Consider the following 20,483-nt stretch of genomic DNA (forward strand, 5'->3'; position numbering starts at 1 on the left):
GGCTGCTTGTGAGAGTGGGAAAATGTCCGCCTTCACAAACCCGAGAGATGGCATGGGGAGCAAGTCTGTGAGATTTGATTTATAAGACGAAGAAAGCTTCTGTCAAAAGGGTTTGAAACCGGTTGTTAGAGCTTAGGCAAGATTGTGTGAGGGGGCATTGTCAGCGCCACACAAGGAGTTGAGGGCGTCGATTTTTTTTCTAACGTGAATTTAAAGTATTGCCTGATCGCTGCCAGCTCCAGGAAAGCCAGGTAGCGGTGGGAGAACGAGAAATTTTCCGCTAGGGAAGAATACAAATAATGTAATGTGAAGGTCGTGCCCCGGTACCACAAGCAGGACAGAGGCCTGGGCAGAGGCAGGGAGGGAGGGAAGGAGCTCCTGCCCCTACTCCCGCTCGCTCGGGGCCGGAGGGGCGCCGCCCGCCCGGTGCCCGCCCGGTGCCCGCCCGGTGCCCGCGGCGATCCCGCCGCTGCCGCCCCCCCGCGCCGCGGGCTCGCCAGCGGAGCAGCGCCCGAGCGGGAGGCAGAAGTTAACTTCCACCTGCCCTGAAGTCGCCGCTGCGCCGGCAGCAGGAGGCGGAGGCGGAGGCGGAGGCAGGCGGGGCAGCCGAGGACCCGGCTCTGGCAGGCTCCGAGGGTCCGGCCGAGTGTAATTCCCCCCTAATCCCCGCCACGGCGGCGCTTCCCTGGCCGAGCCATGTCTGCGGCTTCCCCGCCATGCCGAGCCTAGCGGGGAGCGGGAGGACTGGCGGCCGGGAGGCGCACAAAATGAGGACCCTGATGGTAAGTGCATTGTTGGCACGGCTCATCCCGGCTCCGGCGGCGGGGAGGAGAGCAGAGGAGCGGCGCGGAGCGGAGCTGCCCCGGGCACCCTGCACACGCTCCAGCCTTCGCCGGGCTGCATCCCCGCGGCTCTCCGGGATCGCGCGAAGGCGACCAAACCTTGGTGGCGGCGGCCAAGAACTTTCCGCCTGCTTTCTTTTATTCGTGTTGCTCGTGGTTTGGGGCTTTTGTGTGTGTGTGTGCGTTTTGAGGAGCGTACAGAAAACCGATCTGCTTAAAGGACGAGGCTGGAGGTATCTGGGCGGGGGGAAGCGCTACGGTCCCCAACACTCGTTAAAATGCACGAATGAGATTCCCGAAGGGGGACGGCGGCACGGGAATGAGAGGCGCCGCGTAGCCGGACGCACGGAGGGGAGAGAGGCGAGGAAGCAGGGCTGGGCGAGAAAGAGGGAGGCACGGGAGCGGGCTGGCGAGGGGGCAGAAGGAGAACGGAGGGGCTTCCCCAGTTCTCTCCTCGCACTTCTGCCGGGTGTCTGGCGGGTGAAACTTGCGGGTGCGCCGGCGGGGAAGCGGCGCGCCCCGCCGGGCCCCGCGGCGGGGGGAGCCCGCTGAGCCGGCTTCTCTCTGCCCCCCGCAGCGCCACGGGCTGGCCGTCTGCCTGGCGCTCACCACCATGTGCACCAGCTTGTTGCTCATGTACGGCGGCATCGGCATCGGCGGGGGCCACCCGGAGCCGCGGCGGCGGCAGCAGCAGGTGGCGGCGGTGCCCAGCCGCCCGCCGGAGCGCGGCCAGCGCCACCCGGCTCTGCCCGTCGGGGCCGGCCTCCTGGAGGGCTACATCAGCGTCCTGGAGCACAAGGTGAGCCGCCGGCCGCGGGACCGCCCCTCCTTCCCGGCCCCCGGGGCAGCCGAGACCCCGCGCTGCCCCGGCCTCCCTCGGGGGCACCGACCCCGAACCTGCCGAGCTCTCCCTCCTGCCCCCCGTGAGGTGCCGGTTCCTCTCGGCGGGGTCGATGTGCCCTGCCTGCCTCGCTGTCGGGGTTGGCTTAAGCGGCCTCCGGGTGCCGTCGCGCCTGGCCCAAGAGCAGGAATTACCGGGGTCAGGAGCCGGGCTCCAGCCCGCGGCTGGGTATTTATGCAGTGCTGCTGCTATTCTCCCCTGCACAGTAGAAAAGGGGGAGGGAAAGATGAAGTGTTTCTGATGCTGTCTGCTCTAGGTACAGTACAAAATGTATGTTTATGTTGATATTAGTAAGGGTTAAAGAATGAGGTTTATTTACTGGAGGGCAAAGTCAATAGGTAGGTGTTTATTCTTAGCTCATTTTGTCATAGGACAAAAGAAAAAAAGTCTCCTGCACAAATGACCTTTTCATCCCCCTTCTGGGAAGCAGAAGTTGTCATCCATGGTTTCCATTCTAGAAATTTGGGGCACTTTTTTAATGGTGAACAAAATGATGTCCCTCCCCTTGACAGAGGAATTACCAGGGTGTATTGTCAGACTATAATACTTGTCTGCCAGAGATAGACACACTCCTGATGGCTCACAGGACAGATGTAGTGACATAAAGTGAGCAAGGTGGCACATCTATACCAAAGAGATACTCAAGCTTCAGTAGTTTTCTTAGAAGGCAGATTCCTCTGCTTTTTGTTTGGTGTTTGGTTTGTTGCTTTCACCTGGAAATTCCAAGGTCTTCCTTTTCCAAAACCCCAGATATTGTTTAGTGCACACACATCTTGCAGTAAAAATTTACTTTAAAAAATAAGCAAAAGGAATGAAGGTTTGCAACTTTCTTATGTTTTCACATCCAGACTGACAACCTTCTGAAAGATATGTTGTCATACAAGTTACTGGGCTCAGTTTAGAGGTACTGTGTGAAGACTAGTGACTTTGATATACAGAGATTTTTATTGTTCCTTCTGGCATAACTTTCTATGCAAGAGTTATCTGTAGGGCTCTTAGCACAGAAAAATAGCACATGATGGTGCCTTGTAGGCTTTATTTACTTTCTTACATGGTTCTCCTGGAAATTCTCAGATGTAATGCCTATAGAAAAAGCAAGTTTGGCCATGGGCTTCCTGCTGTCTGATATGTGCTGTTGTAATTATTTTGTTCTTTTTGAACATGACTGTATGATAGGTGTAGACAGATGTGCACATGGTTGTTATATCCAGCAGTAATTGAAAAGTCATCTGTGGGCTTTTTGGGATGCATGTGTGAGTAGCCTTCTGATTCTGATAATACTTCACACTGGTTTCTTCAGACTCACAAACACCCCTCATTAACAGGCCATACTTAAGATCACTGTTCTGTTATTTTCCAGGGTAATTTTAATGTTTCCCTGTGTTTTGGAGAAAGATGATCCTTTGGTTTTTTAATATGTTGTAATATGGCCCAAACCCCACAGATACTCTATTTCTGAATTTCATTTCACACGGCTCATGCCTCACAGTAATAATCTCCTGAAGGTTTAATAACTTTTCCACCTAACTTCTGTGGGTCAGAAAGAATATTGTGCTATCCCGGCTGTGTTCCCTGCTTGCTTTGTCTGAATTTAATGCACATGAGATCATGCAGAGAGCTGTGCCACTGTGGTATACAGAGCAGTGAGGACACTGCATTACCATAAGGAGACTGGGGAGAAAGGGGCTTTGTCTCTTAATAATGTATTTATTTTTGTAATTTAATTTGGTAGCCCATGTACTTGTCATGGATTTACAATCCCAGAATACATAGGTTTCACCCATAATAAAAAAAGGAGAATGCAAAAAATCACAGAAATTCATGGTTTGGAAAAAAAGGATGCAGGATTGGTGATGGTGAGAGAATAGGGAGAGAGAAAACAAGAACTGAAGAATGGTGAGACATATTCAGAGAACCTGTGGTTTGGGTGGGACATTGGAAACTGCAGAGAAGACAGCTTGAATAGCAAGTGAAATGAGGGAATTGGGAAGTTTTAAGGAATGTGAAGAGAGCTGCAGGAAGAGAGCAAGGTAAAATTCTGTAGCTGTGAGAAGGACATGATATTTGAAGAGACTGGGGAGGTCTGGAAGGAGATGAGAGGTATCTGTTGTTGGAGGACAACAAGCTTGCAAAGGTAAGGCAGGAATGAATTCAGCAATGGTACATGATATTTTGATAGCACAGAGGTGGTGGTGTGAAATGACAATGAATGGTAGATTTTTTATAGTATGACTTCCCTAATTTCCCATATAGAATCTTGGAATTATCTGTCAGGTTGAATGACCTGAAGCTGAATGACCATTATACAAAAATCATCCTTGGTATGTGTTCATGCATGAATGACAGGTAGCAGTAGACTGAATGTCTGGATCATTCTTGTGCTTGTTTCTGGATCCCATAATTTGCGTTAACAGGAAAATCTCCTTTCATGTTCATGGTGTTGTACCCATTCTGATGCATTTAATGAGAGTAAGTATGCACATATGTGTAGGAACTGTCTGCCAGGTACTGAAGTTAGTAAGCCATAATCACAATGTGAGTATTGACACATGAGCTGTGTAAGTATGTGGTAGTAAAGACGTTTCTCTTCAGGGATAAAATTTAACAATTGTCCTCATTGTGAAATATCATGTATTACAAATGTCTGTCACTACTAGCAAGGCAGCTCATTTAGTAGTGCCGGATGATCATGTATGGAGACTATTTGCCAGAAAATCTGGGCACTTAGTACTAAGTAACAATGATTTTGAAATATAGCCTGCAATATTATAATTACCAATTATTTTTCTCCTTTTATTTTATATTCAGTCAGAATTGTAGTTCCTCATCCATACTGTCAAGATAAGCAGGCAGTCTCTGAGAATGCAGTAAAATATGTCATTTTTTAAAACTAGGTTGAAGAGGTTTTTTGCACGAGTTTCTAGTCTTTGCTTTCATAGTTCCTGCAAGCCCATTTTTCCATGAGTCAAGCATGAGAGATCAGAACCCCTGTACTTAGCTTTAGTAGCCTTTCACAGTTTAGCAGTGCATACTTCATTTTTGTTGAGCTGAATTCTTGGAACAAAAAAAAAAAATCAGAAATGCTCTGGATTCAGAGATGCAAGTGGATCCTTGTCATTTCACCTCTGCATGTCCCAGAGTAACAGCAGTTGACAGACATTGTTGATGGATGTTTGAAATGAATAAATAGTATCACTTTTTGTTCCCAATAGCTAGATGTCGTATCCTAAAAAAATGTCACATTTTGAACAGAAAATATGGTTTGCTGATAGTTGTTATTGAGAGGTCAAGGACTGAAACAAAGGGAAGAAGTGGTGACTTCTACTTCAAGGAGCTGTTGGCTCCTACAGGAGCACTTTGAGTGTAGCACTGCTTAGCTACTGCGTCTGCTCTGCAGTTAGAAAGGACAAGAGTCCTACACTGTCAAAGTGGCATCTTTCATGAATTCTGTGGGTGTTATCCTGAAATTAAAGAGGTTTTGTCACTGGCATTGAGGGAAGCAGAATTATGCTCTTCTGTGGGGAGGCATGGGGATAAGCCTTTCTGTTGACTTATCATAGTGCTAGCAAGAAATTACAATGCTAATATTTTTTAAGCGATTACTGCGTACAAATAGGAGAATGTTAATGAAAGTAGGAAACCTAGCACTATTCCAGAACTTGCAAGAAATAAATATTTAACCATTATATTATGATTCTGAAATGAATGTGAGAACATGTCTCTGGATAGTTAAAAGGCTTTTTACGCAGTATTGACTCAACAGTTGGTGCTGCAAATAAAATACGAGTTTGTCACATATGTAATTGAATAATATTTCAAGCCATCAAGGGTTTTGTTTCTTAGAAAATAAAAAAAAAATTAAAATCAATCCTGCAGTCAAAATGTATGATTTATTAGAAATACTTTAAGATACCTTAAGAGCGAATTGAGATCAACGTGATAATTTAAGTGATCACAATGATTTCTTAATTTATGATAATGTGAATTATCATATGCAAAGAAATCTTGATGATCCCTCTAAATTAATGCAGATCAGAGAATAGTGTAGTTAATGAAGTGTTTGAGGAAGAGTCATTCTGCAAATAGTGCTGCTATAGCTCCTTAATCTCTGAGTTGCAAAAAGTTGCTCTTGGGTGAAACTATTTTTTTGGGGATAGTAAACTTTGTGCGCTTCAAATTAGGTGAGAATCTTGCCACGTTTTATATTATTTTTAGTAATTATTAAGTCAAATGAGTTTGGAATTTAAATTTTTACCTCACTAAACCATTGACAGTTTAGGGCTGGATAGTTTTGGGGAGCTTCACTAAACCAGCCTTCATAACTCAACATAGAGATGAGAAGGAATCAAATTATTTTGAAGGTTTTATTTTTTTAAAATGAATTTATCACAGAACTATAATGTATCTTACAGCAAAACAGCTTGTCTTGCCTGAGGTGGGATCAAGCCCACAGAGTTATGTAAACCACGTACCCTGATTTCATTACATGTTCCTATTTGCCCCTGAAATTCTCACCTGCAAAGGAAGGAACACAAACTTTATTATACAATTAAGGATTTGATGGAGTTTTTATTATGTGAGAGATCCACAAGGGGGAGACTTTATTCTAGAATAACCTTGTTGGGGACACTTCCCTCTGTCAGAGACCTTGGCAAGGTTGGAGTCCAAAACGCCCTTTGCTCAGTGCTCTGTTGGCTTCCTGGCTTTTTGTATTTTTAGGTACCATAGTTACCTACCATTGATAAGCTGTAGGTTTATTTAAATCCTTATAAAGTTGTCATCTAAAAAAAAACATACCATGACAGTCCAGGAATGTATATCCAGACACAGGGAACAGAGACAATTGTTTTTCCAGATTTACACAGCTTTTAAATAATGACTGTCTTGTGATTTGCAATTTCTTACTTTTGATCTATTGCAGTAGTGTGCTTTTTCAGGCTTACCTTCATTTTGATGATCCTTGTCTAAAATTTTTAGTAGTTTCTGTGTGCACTAACTGCTCACACAGGGCAATACAGAGCCCACAGCAATGACAGCAAATTATAGTACATTTTCCTCTTTTCCAGGTTGCTTGGCATCTCTGCAAGGAACCAGTAGTTCTAGCATGGCACTGCTTCTACTTAGAATATCTTGGAATATTTTTTAATGTTTACATGTAGGTACCAGGTGCTGTGCAGTTTATACATTTATTGTATGAAAAAGCCTGTGTTCTGTAGTTCGACACATCTTTTGTGTAATTCTGACTCCAGTGTGTGCTTGAGAGAGATGTTAGCTGGGATAATAAGAAAGTAATGTTTTACAGTTAACACTTGCCTAATTCTTTCTAAAACAAGTGCTGTTAAAGATGAGTTCTAAATAGCAGGGGTAGTGAGTCCAGGCAGAGGTCAGTATCTGTCGCTTAAAAAATCATCTCAAAAGAGCACAAGTACTATTAAATATTGAAATGTCCCTGAAAACTGGAAGATGCTTGGTATGCATCTAGTGCATGATGTTGTAAATGTTCATTAGTGTAGGGTGATGGATAAAATCCTACCCAACCACAAACTAGCAATGTTCTGATCATTTCCTGGTGATTGGGAAGATAAAGGAGTGACAGTCATTGTTGTAATAATGAAAACAAGAGAAGGTTTTGGACTTTATACTGGGTGAAGATCTTGCCCTGTGTAATTTGTGACATTATATGATATAGCCTTGTTCTTTCATAGAAACTGAAGCAAAAAGTTTATTTCAGAGACTTTTCCACAAGATATTGATGATTTATTTCAGTAAAAACATAAATAGTAGGTAGCCAGGTGAACAGTTGATGCAGAATTGTGTTTTAATTTTCTCACATTTTAAAAAAGTCACATCTCACTACAATATCTGATACCATATATTGGTCATGATATGTTATCTTATTTTTACATTTACAACTGACCAAGACAGAGTGTTTGTTTGGTGGACTTTTTGGGGGGTTTTTTTGCCTTTTTTTTTTTTATTTGTAGAAGAAAAACTGCAGAAGGATGAAGATGTTCATTTTTGCACTTCTTTTTTTTTGACTAATTCTGGATTATATTATTTTTTCACAAATTATCCTGTTTTGTGAAAGGTGAAGAATGAGTAAATATGCTCTTTTTGGTTTTATGAATATCATACACATAATATTGTAATATGTGAGTGCTTTCTGTTTCCCTCATCTGCTTACCTGTCTTCTTTTGTGAACACACAAAATTCTTAGTTCAGTGGATTTGCAAAATACTACTTTCAGGTGGGGAATTGGTGATACTTTGCTTTGTTCAGCTCTCATGCAAAACCCCATAATTTTTTTTCTCTTCACTTTCAGCATTAATTTCAATGACCACATTTGTATTTTTAGTATGTGTTGAAGTATATTATATTTGATAACCATTTAAAGTTGCTATATCGTGGACTTCTTTTTCACATGATCTTTCACTGTGGGCATTCTAGGCTATTTTCATCTTCCTGTGAAGACAAAATGTTCTTTTGAAGGTTCTTAATCCTTGGTGGAAGCAAGTCTGAACTAAATGAGATTTTCAATGACAGGAAATGTAATTTTTGCTCACAGCTGATGGATATCTCTCAATAGAGTTCCTTAAATTCTCCCTTTCTGCTTGTCCTGGGGCATAAGTGGATATTGAGTGTCATCCTAACTATGTGATATCCTCAAAGCAGTAGATTGCAGGTAGTTTCCTTTTCCCAGTGACCTTCCTTACGACTGTGACCTGTATTGCTCGGCAACGCTCCGTGTGCACGTCCTTGGTGCTGAGGTGGCACTGATAGGAAGAACTCAGTGCATTAATTGAACTTCTAATTAGGGCAATTATGATCAAATCAGCAGCCGTTTGGTGCTGATATAAGCAGATGTGACAGCACAAAAGCTGCTTTGAAGGTGAGGTGAAGCATCATGGTATTTAACCTCACTCTGTTTCGCCTCATCCCCACGCAATCTCCATTAGTCATCACTCTTTCTCTAAGAGTTAAAACCTGAAGTGCTAACACCGGGTTAACCACTAAGGTTTGCTGTCAGCTGGAAAAGCAAGCATTTTCAGTTCAAAAACTACTGTTAATTGTTCTCTATTGTGAATCTGAAAATAGCCAAATGCAGTTAAAAATAGGAGTCACATAGGCAGAGAGGGATCTAGTCAAGGCTGAAACTTTGTGCCTTCAGAGCGTCTGTTTGCAACAAAAGTGCAAAATACAGATGGGGAAGTGGAGCTCTGAGGTGTCCCTTGATAGTCCATTTGAAAGACAGAGCTGGGCACTGAGGAACACGTACACATTGCTATAGAGAATCCAGCACATTTGAACTGAGTTAGGCAAATCTGGTAACACTTTGTGTCTGGGCTGTGTTCAGAGTGACACAGGAAGGAAGAGAAGCACAGTGTGTTTATTACATGCAATAGTGAATACTGAATCCTTACTGAAACCTTGTGAGAGAACTTCAGATGAAGATTGGGTTATTCTAAAAAACTGAGAAGGAAAACTGATACATTTAATAGATTAGTAGAGTATTGTTTCACAATGGTAGTGTAGTACAAAGTGTTCGTTGTCCAAGATGAAGGAACAGTGATGTGTTTATATGGTATACAGGCAGCATAGATCAGGTTTTCTTAATTCAGATTTAATGATATGGACTGTTGTAAGTAACACAGAACAAGAATATATAAATGTGTGTCTTGTTGAATACAACATGTTAGGAATTCATTGCAGCTGTAAAAAATTTCCCTTACAGAATGGATGGCTTAGTTAAAAATAACCTGGAAGAGGAAAATGTTTCTCAATAAACATTCAGTATATTTGGAATATGCATTTTTTGTTTAGCAAATAATATATTTTGAATTTAGTGTGTTATTAGCATCCTCAGGTATTGGCATGATGTTAATATTGCAGAAACAAAATACTCTGTACTGTTTTTTGTACTGTTTTGTACTGTACTGTTTTGTACTGTTAAAATATATCTTGCCCACAGCTATGGCAGGTCATAAAAGTAGATGTAATAACAGCAGAGCATCAGTCTAAGAGCTAGCTCTAGAGAAAAGAAAAATTCCACCGTGCAAATTTGTGCAAATGTACATCTGTACCAAGCCTTGTGCACAGGAAGGTTAAACAGCTCTTGTTATGTTTAAGAAATGGCTGGCTGAAAAACAGGGTTCTAGAGACTGCATTCATCACCGTGTATGGGCTGCTTACCAGTTTGCCTGCATGTAGTTAAAACCTTGTCTCCCAGTTTGAGATACCAGGCTGTGTTTTGCAGGTAGGGACATGAGTTAGAGCCAGGCTCATTCTCTTCTGAACTTTCTTGCCTGCATTGCTGTTCTCTGTGGATAGACACTTTTGTTCCATTTCAATGAGCTTCACGCCTGTGGCTTGTACAAAACAGCATGTGAGGAAGCATATAACTACAGAATCCTAAAACCCTACCATGGTTTGGCTTGGAAGAGGCACTTCAGAGATTATTTTGTTTCACTCCTAGCCCCACAATGGGCAGGGACACTTCCCACCAGACCAGGTTGTTCCAAGCTTCGTAGCACCTGGCCTTGAACACTTCAGAGATGGGGCAGCCACATCTTCTCTGGGCAGCCTGTGCCAGGGCCTCACCACGCTCATAGTGAAGAAGTTTCTCCTAATATCTAGTCAACACCTATTCTCTTTCAGTTCAAAGTCATTCCCTCTTGTCATAGGATAGAATGTTTTCTGCTGCAGCTCTACTGTATTTCATGTAGTAAGCACCAAATTTAATAAAGCGAGGGATGTAATAATCTAAGAATATTTTAAACAACCACAGTTGACACAGCAGACAGGAAGGTAGCATGTGGCTGTGGGCTGATGAAATGATGCAGATTCCAAGGCTGGCAGAGGCTGGGTCAGTAAGTCTGCCTGGTGTAGTTTGAGACAGCCTTGTTAGCTTCAAACCAGAATAGTCACGCTGTATCCGAGCAAGTAAATCCTGGTCTTTGACAGCCACATTTCTTCTGGAGCTGGGCTGGCTCTGCACTGTGCTTTCTGTAGCATTTGGAGGTCAAGATAGGTGGAAGCCACATGGAGTGCCTGGGGAACAGTGGTAAAGATGTGCCAACAACACATCTGGACAGTTCTCAAGTGCAGTGCCAAGGACTGAAATTGCATTTGGTATTCTAGCAAATACCAAATTATATACACCTTATATTTGAAGAGACTGAACCTTTGGCCACAACAAAGACATGTTTAGAAAACATGGTTTCCAAGACTTGTCCATGGTCCTTATGAGAAAGCTTTTGGCCAAATACATGGAAGTAGTGCTTTGTCCTCAGTCTTAGTGCAGAGCTCAGAGGCTCACAGGGACTATGCACTGTTGTACAACCTGTGCTCTCCCTTCCCTGCTTTCCTCCAGCTTTCAGTGTGGCATCTTTAGGTCAGTCCTTCTGACACTTGGCCTCATTTCATCCATAGAGATTAAAATAATGTCACATGTGCTCCTAAATTTGATTGCTGTCCGTTTTAGTCCTAATGGTACTGTAAAAGGCTTAGTTTTACACATCTCAGCGTATTGGTTGACTCTAAAATAGAAATGTAAAACCTCAAAATACAGCCAGTGTTCTGCAAGCAGCTGCTGAAGCATTGCAGAGTTAGCACTGCCTGTCCTTGCTCAGCTCATCTTCCTGTGCCTGGATAATTGCAGGTGAACTCCTGTTTAAAAAAAAAAAACTATGGTAAAACACTTCATATTTTATTTAGGTAATTTCTTTCTTAGGGTTTATATTCCAAAAAATGGTCATTGTTGATATTATTGATAACTATCTGAAACACATTTTACGAACAAAATGCCTATAACAAAGTCACTGCTATTTCCATTTTTTCACCTCCTTATGTATTCTCTTTGTAACACCACTCCAGATTTCTCTCTGTTTTTAATAGTGATTCATGAGCCTTAGGAAGAATGAGACACTTTGTTCTAATATTGCTCACATTATCCATGAGAACTCCCTCGGCCATGAATGGGACTGTACATAATACCCAGCCCTTCAGTGAGGGTTTTCCCAGTGCCAGCTGACATGATGTCTAAGCATATGTCAGGATGGGATTTTGCCAGCAGACAGGAGCACACTCTGCCCTCCCTTTGAGCTGGTTGGAGATGCACAGGCTCTGCTCTGGCAGCAGAGCCACTGCAGTTTGCCTGTTGCTAAGCCAGAACTAATAAGCTTGACTGAAAGGCAGGGTTTATTGTCCTGGGCTCAGCATACTGGTGTGGTTTTGTAGCTTTCACATGGAGCTTCTGTGAGTGCTGCAGTTGACTCCTGGGCAGTGCTGGCGTGTGGTTGGCTGTGTGGAGCATGGTCAGTATTTGCCTGCATCACCCAGAGAAAAACTGCTGGTCCATGTCCTAATGGCTTCCTAACTCTGCTCCAGAGAAGCATTTTCAGCCTCTGCCACACTGCCAGGAATTTTTTTGTCTTATATGACTGAGAATATAACTTAGAGTATTTCTGTCACTTAAATTTTGGTCATTAGTTTGCCACATGTTTAGTACACTTAACAAAAAAAGAGTATTTTTTTCATAATTTCTTTCTTGTACTGCAGTCTAATATGATAGACGATGTTGTGGCTCAGGTTTTCAAAATTTGAAATGAGATACTAAATTTGGTTCACAGAGCATGATTTAGTCATCTGAGTCACCACTTACAATAAAATCTGCTCTTTTCCCTGGGCAGATACTTGCTGAAGAAAAGATTTTAATTTCTTTGCTTTACAAAATCATGTTTGAGCATGAAGCTATGTGGTTTTTTGCTTGTAACATGGCTATTTCTGTATGCATAGGTTATTTAATTTGTTTTTTAACTATCTGATTTTAATGATTTTAACTATCTGGTTTTTTAATTATCTGATACTCTTACTATGTATATATTGCTTTGGAAATATGGACAACTTGGTCAGTGAAGAATTGTTGCTGATAGGATATTTAGTAATGTCTTCACTAACAAGAGACTGGTTTGCCTTTGAGCCTTAATGTTACTCTTTCCATATGTAATTATCATATTAATGGATTTAATTTTAATTTAATTTTTATGAATAGCCAAAAGCTCTAGTTTTTACAAGTAGAATCAAAACTAGAGCTGCATTTTTCACTTTTGCTGTATCTGCTTTATGTCTCAGTAGCAGTGCAAAGCAATGAACCTAGTTACAGAGATATGCTGAATATTCTTTCTCAGGGGTAGTTTTGATGTGTCCCTGATGGTTTAAGGGCATAATTGAGGTACTTTGTGCCGCTGGTACATGTGGAGGAGGGATATCAGGGCCAGGAGGGTATCTTTTGTATTAATGTGTCTGATTTCTTCCAGCACAGTGAACCCTTTTGATCTGTAGCAGTTTATGTAATACAAAACAGCTTTCAGGGTATCTTTAATTATGCCTGTGGACATTTTGAGATGGAAAGTGAAATGAGGCTTCAGAATCCCCTTTCACTCCCAGCTGTGCTGAGTTGAAACTGGCACAGCTTGTTACCCACCTGTAAGTGTAGGGATCATGTTCCTGCTCTCATGAGAGACACTGGGTGTGCAGCATCCTGGGCTTCAGTAGAAGGTGTGGGTGGCTCTCAGTTTTTCAGTGCTGTCAGTGCTGCCAGGATGGAAGAGCAGTATATCCCATACAGAGACATACATATAAACTGTGATAGCATGTATCTTCAGATCAAATTGAGATTTGAGGCGCCTCGCAGGACCTGCAGACCTGTCTCTGAGGTTTTGTATTGCTAGGGTGCACAGTGGGGCAGCTGCATGAGGAGCAGCACCTGGAAGAGGAGTGTGTGCTAAACAGAGCCTGAGCCACTGTGCTTGGATCAGTGCTCTCAGACACATATAGGATAAATTGGTTGTTGATATGATGCATCAACTTTATTAATGCTTCTCAGAAATGGTATTTATTAATTATGCCACTTTCTAGGTATATTTTTCAATGTGTTATGAAGATGATATAGCATATTTATAGTGCATAGTGTGAAAAAAAATTTAACATGAAAATTAATGACATTTAATGTTTGAACTTTCGGATATGTTGGTTAATTTTCACGGTCTATAGCAAATAAAAAAAGATTAATTATTTTTGAAGGTGCAAGAGGTGATCTCATCCATGTTATACTAACTCCAAGGACCTAACAGTTATGTAAGTTCTCAAAACTTCTTAAAGTGGAGTACATTGTTCACAGCAAGTGGATGAAACCTTGTGACTGAGATCAGAGGTAAAATGAGCTATAACAGGAGTGTGTCAGCCAGTTTAGCTGAAATTGAGTCCCTCATGATTGTGAATGATGAGTTTGCATCTGTTGTCTCTTTTTCTCTTTTTTTTTTAAATGCTTTTTTGTATACCAGTCCTTGCAAAGCCCTGAGATTGAAATTCAAAACAGAATTAATCTCTAAAAAATAGTTACCCTTGGAAAACAAATAGATCTGTCAAATTATTTTTTGCTTCATATCCCATACTTGACATCAGTAAAACTACTGAAAATTACATTACACTGTGTTTATTAAAGTTGTGCTTCTATGCAGTAATACACATAAGACATCTTATACTGCCTTAAGGATTAAGTTAAGCTCCTTTGTCAAGCCTGTTGGTCTGGCAGGACTGTTAATCTTCAACTGTCAGACTGGTTGGATCCTTCTTTAGGCTGAGGCCATGGCTAAGTGCAAAGAAATTAAAATGAATCAACTCCTAGTATTTATGCTTTCATGTTTTTGCACAGAGCAATCAATAAAATGGGAAGCTGGTTTAGACATACATATTTCTATAAGAAGATTGTATTTCAAGCTCTTACGTAGCAGCATCATATTTGCTTTATTTTTATGATTGTGAAATACGAAGACAAAGTTGGCAGTGTTCAAAATATTAAATTCATGAAAGTAAGATATGCACAGGGTGACAGCTCATTGAAAGGAGGACAGAGGATAATTTTGTGAACCTACATTTCCTAGTTAAAAATCCAGAATTATCTACAGTATGTCCATGCTTTATTGTTACATCAGTAATTATTCTTACATTTTCCTTACAAATTACAACATTAAGTCACAAAAGAAGAAATGTGCTATAATGGCAGCATATTTAGACATGACAACACTTGAAACAAAACTGTATGAAGAAGATGGTGAAGCTGGGAGGCAAAGTTAAATTTATTGTGAAAGATTGATGTTAACATTTTAGCCCTAAAAGGGTACAAAACTGGTTGTAATGAACCATAATACTGTGCTATAAGCATCAAAGGTTTGTGTTTCACTGTGAATGTCTATACCACTTAATTAATATTGTTCTTGCTAAAATTTGTGAAGAGGAATTTTTAAATAATTATATGATAATTGCCAACCAGTGCAATTTGTGCAAATATTCATCAATGAAGTGATACAGATTGTATGTTGAAGCAGTAGGTGAAATACACTGAGATACCTGACTTTCATGCATGGCTTGGAGGTTAAATTTCCGACCTCATTCTGTGTAGCACTGAAGTTTCATACTGTGGATTGGGAGAGTGATGCACCTGAAATGGATTTGAGATACCTGCTCTGCCATGCAGAGCCACCCATCAGAAAAACACTAAAGTGTGCTTTCAGTCCAGCTCTTCTGCTTTTACAGAGCCATGGTGGGGGATGGTTCAGTCCAGGTAACAGGTAACAAAAGAGAGCACAAATTGTGGGTGTCAGTTGCAGATCTTGGAAATGGTGTGTAGAGCATTTGAGTTCCTTCTCCAGGAGCTGTTAAAGCACATCTTTTGAGTTGGAGCTCACAACTCTTTGGAGATTTCCAAAGAACTTTCTGATCTTTTTATGGAGCTGTGTGACTCCTCCAACTTCATCATAGGTGGCAGTGTTGGATGCCCTGCGAGGTTGCCAGATTTACCTGGCAGACACACAGAAAGAGCAGTTCCTTAAATGCAGATTTGGGTGGTGGCTGAAGGAGGCTTTTGTAGACCACACTTCAGGTTCTGGCTTTCAGCTTCCATCAAAGTGTCATCAGCTGTGTCTGACACACTGAGATCTCATTCTAAATTAGTACTCAGGCACTTAAGAGTAATGCCTTGATTTTTAGAGCATATTGAGCCACGTACACTTGGTGTTCCACTTTGCAACAGCTCTGGTGGCTTAGGGCTGGTTAACACTTTAGGCATAAGAATTGATGCGCACAGCAGGGCTGCACAAGAGTGTTTTGGGCTCTAATAAACTTCAATGGGGCATGCACACACAGGCACTGAACAGCATTAAATAGGCACCCTCAGGTCCTTGGGGAAAGAGTCTATTCATCATACTGCCACCAACTACTTATTTTACATTAATTTCTTATGCTTTGAAATATTCGGTGTGTATTTTATATGGTACTATATAATGCATTTGGTATTTATTATATGACATTTTATCAAAAATATATTATGTTTAAAAATAAAATATGTGAATTTCATTGATGGGGAAAAGAATCATGATAATACATTTCAGACTTCTTTTTGCATATTCAGATAGTTCCATCTCATTTTAGTTTAAAGCAAAAATAAAATCCTTTCCTGGCTCCAGAAGATGGCCAGCAAATAGGATGATTTAAAAGATATTTGAATATAAATGTCACCAATAACTGACTGATGGTTTTGGAGTATGAAGTCTGTCACACTATGAAACAAGAATAGTTTGGGAAGAGGAGTAAAGAATCGTGCCATTTACCTGTTAAGACCATCTTTAAGCACAAAGGTAGAAGTAGTGTTTAAGCTGCCAACTGAGTCCTTAACCTTTCCAGGAATGCTGATCCAGAGTTTCCTTGGACACTGAGTTGTGGCAGAATCACTTGGGTTGTGACTGTGTTTGATCTAGTAAATTAAAACAGTGGGTCTCTTTAAATTCTGTAGACAGTAAGAGCATCCACTGTGTGCTTGGTCTTTAGATAGTCCTCCGTTTTCTTTGCCTAAAATTTGCAAAGTCTACAGAACAAGTACAGAAATTATAAATACAAGAGTGCAGATACAAAAGGTTTCAATTATTTTATGTATAGCAGTAGTGAGATATAAGCAACTGGGTACGGAAATACAGGATTTTTAAAGTATGACCTTTGAAAAAAATTGAGGTCTTCTTTCAGGCTTAACATTATGCAGCTAAAGATTAAATTACCTCAGTTTTCTTTGCTTTCTATGAATAGGAATAAGTATTTTTCTCTTCCCTTCCAAAGGGTAAAAATAAAGATAACACAGTTCTATTCTTCTCATTTAAACTAGGAAAGTTGGAGAAGAGAACTGCAAGTAGTGAATCATGTTATCATGGATAACAAACCTGCAATAAAAGCTGCTGTACACCCTTTTCAGAGTGAGATTTTTCAGACCAGGCCATTCTGATTGGACATGAGATACATGTATTCCACAGTGTTATAGCTTAAGGTGGGTACATGACTCACAAATGGTGAACCCTGGCAAATCATCCATCAAGTGATGTTGAGACTCTGTCAGGCAAAGCAGACTCAAGTAACTTTTTTTTTTTCTTTATTGTAATCCATCACTTCTTGTTGTGTATCTCCTAACACTCTTATTTTGACAGACATTCTCGTAACTTTTTTCCCCTTCGTATTTCTTGGGAGACCAAAAGCATAACACTGGGTAACTAGGGCCATTCCCCCATGCTCTTTGCAGAGCTGGCAAGAGACACACAAGGTCAGGAAATGCTATGAATGAAATATCATCATTCAAAGAACCCAGCCTTGCTTCTGCTAAAATTGTGGAATTCTCCCCTGGAAATCAGTGGAAGCAGGATTAGTGCCCAGGTCTGCAGCCCAATCAATTGTTATTAGCAGAGGCTGCCAGTGCTACGGGTACAGACTGCAGGATGTTGAGCATCAGCTGCTGATCACCTCTCCCATGCTGGTACAAAGGCATTTTCTGGTTCTGCTGTGAACTGTTGCAGTCTATAGATCAATAAAATTTGAAGACAGGAAGGGCAAGGGTCAGGCCAGCTCTGTCAGGTTCTTACAGATTAGGAAAAAGAGTGTGAGGCTGCAGTCTAGGGCAGCTGAGGGAGCTGAGTTGTTTATTCTGGAGAAAAGGAGGCTTGGTGGACACTGTTGGTTCTGAAAGAAGGTTGTAGACACGTGACAGTTGGTCTCTTCTTCCGGGTAACAAATTTCTTCGCTGAAAGGGTGGTCAAGCATTGGAACAAACTGCCTGGGGAAGTGGTGGACTCACCATCCCTGGAAGTGTTCAAAACACATGTGAATGTGGTGCTCAGGGACATGGTTCTGTGCTGAAGATGACAGTGCTCCGTTAATGGTTGGACCCTTATTGGACTTTTCCAGCCTTAACAATTCCGTGGTTCTGTGATGAGTGACAGAGTCTTTGTCTTCTCCTTCTCGAAACTAGCACTGAGCTCAAGTCCCAGCAGTTCCCTGAAAGGTCAGGACTTCTTGTATGAACCACTGACCTTTCTTCTTTATCTATCTTTGGGACCTGGTGCTGTCTTTCAGTTAATAGAACTTTGTTATCAGTGAGCTAAGAGAGATAAAATAAAGGGATAAAACAGAGGGATAAAATATGAGCAAGGAGACACCAGATTCAATATTCTCTCATAGGTAAAGCTTATGGAAAGAGTCATCAGTTGAGCCAGTCCAGATTTTTCTTTCAGAATGGTCCATCATCTTATTTGCAGTAAAAGTGAGTGAGTGGATGGAGTGGGATACAGATGGGATTTGTAATTCACCTGTAGTGAAATTGTGATATGTGGTGGATTTGGTTTAACAAAGGAATGGTTTCTGCTTTGAAGCCCAATGATGACAATATAAATCAGCTTTTAGTTACATTGTAGCTGTGTTTACCTCAAATTTATTTTGGGACACCAGTGCTGAAGTGGAACATAGTGTAACATTTGTTGTAAAGTCAGAGAAACTTGCTCCTTGGTCTTCTTTCGGTAAAAGTTAAATCCTGTGTTGGAGAACAGTACTTTCAAAAATCCCAATTGTACTTCATACATCATCTCAGTGTGATTTTTTTTTTAAAGTTCTTTTTCCTGTGTGTTATTTTCTCACCTCAGTGCGGTTTGTTGCTGTACATTCAAATGAAATACACTGTTAAGATGTATAATACTTGAAACCCTCTGCTCTGAAGTCCAGTGAGACACATTTTCTCTTTTACTGGTAGAAAGTGATAACGTAAGTCTCTAATCTCATTAGTTTATAAAAAACACCCCATAGCACTTGTGTGCTTTAAAAAAGCAGGAGGTGGAGGAGACATGATTACGTTTTTAAGAATTGTAAGAAAAATGTTTCCTTTGCAGTAAAAATACACTTATATAAGTTCATTATTAATATTTTGGAAGACAAGGGGAAGCGTCTTTGATTCTGAACTTAATATGCTCGTGTCCTGCATGAAAAAACTTAGTATTTACATTAGTATGTTTGTAACAAAACTACAAAATGGTGTGTTGATATATTTTACTGTTTGTAATTTACCTTTCTGTCAGTATTCTTTTTCTTGTTTTTCTTATGACCCTGAATGAGACAAGCTAGCAACTTTGGTTTTGTTTATGATTATTCTCAGGTGTGTTTTATTATTCTTGGCAATTACAGAATCTATCAAGTCTTCATAAGCATTTTATTAAGTAGCATTATTATTTTATTCAAGCCTTTAAATTTGACCAAAATTCATTTATTTGATATTTTGATATAATTGTCTGGGCTTGTGTTAGAAGATTAAGCATATGCTATAGAATCTAACTTCCAGTTTTTGGTAAGAAAATTGCTGATGATTTCAGTGTTTGATTTAGATAAAATTAAGTTTGATGGGGGACAGACAAGAAGCAAGTGGTAAGAAAATAGTTATTAGATTAACTCTCCATGTATTTGTCATTCACTCAAGCAATTTTCTCCTTGTTTGTAGGTCCATCCTATGCTGCTGGATGTCACAAGTCTCTTACTCCTTTGTGCTATTCTTAAATGTAAATGTCAACTTAAATTTGGTTCTCAGGCTGTTTTGTTGAATACATGGGAAAAGGCTAAAAGGTCAATCATATTTATCTTAATGCAAATTATTTTCAGTAATTGTATTTTCACTCCTCATTGATTCTAATGGGACATAATACAAGTGCTCTAAAATCAATATAAAATACAAAGTACTATTTATAGCATTATGAGTTTAAAAAGAGAAATGGCCATTAATATTCATGTGATTTTTGTATGTGTTTTACTAGCTGTGCAGTATAATTTATCAGATATGGTACACTGAATCCTATTGAAATCAGTGAGAAATAGATATGTGACTATTCATTGTGCTCACTTACTGTAATGTTTTGATTATTTAGAGTTGCTGAGTGTTTATTGCCAATATTCTGGCCTTTTCTTCCACCTCCTGGGAGGGGGTTCTCTGAAATTTAGTGCTTTTCCAAACAATCTACTCAAACACATCCTTCAGTAGTGCATCCTTGGCCGTGTCTTTTGGAATATTAATGACTAGTACTTCCTTAGGGTTATCTTGGTTTTCATCCTGAATGTCAGGTAGCCCAATGTGGTGAACATAGCATTAGGCATTCTAAGTATGTAGACAGAACTTTGATCTTGTACTTGATTAGAATTTATTAAATGAAAATGTCTTGCATTAGATTCTGGTGTCCTGGAGTCAGTACTAAATTCATCACTGACTTCTGTGGGGCATCTTAAGTAATAAACACTGAAATATGTTCTGTCATTCTGTTGTTATTGAGGGGGAAAATATTCTTTGGGACATACAGTCTGTTGTCCCAGGCAAGCTGGGAGATCCATTTCCTTTT

At 40.7% G+C, this 20,483-nt stretch overlaps 1 protein-coding gene across 2 annotated transcripts in view; it reads left to right on the forward strand.

Moving 5' to 3' along the window:
* Positions 1 to 209: 209 nt before the first annotated feature.
* Positions 210 to 20,483, forward strand: part of ST6GALNAC5 (ST6 N-acetylgalactosaminide alpha-2,6-sialyltransferase 5) — a 65,640-nt gene continuing 45,366 nt past the window's right edge. The window contains exons 1-2 of one of the 2 annotated variants that reach the window (XM_038145198.1): positions 210 to 782; positions 1,420 to 1,641. In XM_038145198.1, coding sequence (XP_038001126.1) covers positions 717 to 782; positions 1,420 to 1,641 — 288 coding nt within the window. In that variant the 5' untranslated portion in view covers positions 210 to 716. Of the gene's footprint in view, positions 783 to 934; positions 1,076 to 1,419; positions 1,642 to 20,483 lie in introns of those variants that run through there. The other variant, XM_038145199.1, reaches the window with a different exon arrangement.

Source organism: Motacilla alba, chromosome 8, assembly GCF_015832195.1.
Source record: "Motacilla alba alba isolate MOTALB_02 chromosome 8, Motacilla_alba_V1.0_pri, whole genome shotgun sequence".
Taxonomy (NCBI): domain Eukaryota; kingdom Metazoa; phylum Chordata; class Aves; order Passeriformes; family Motacillidae; genus Motacilla; species Motacilla alba.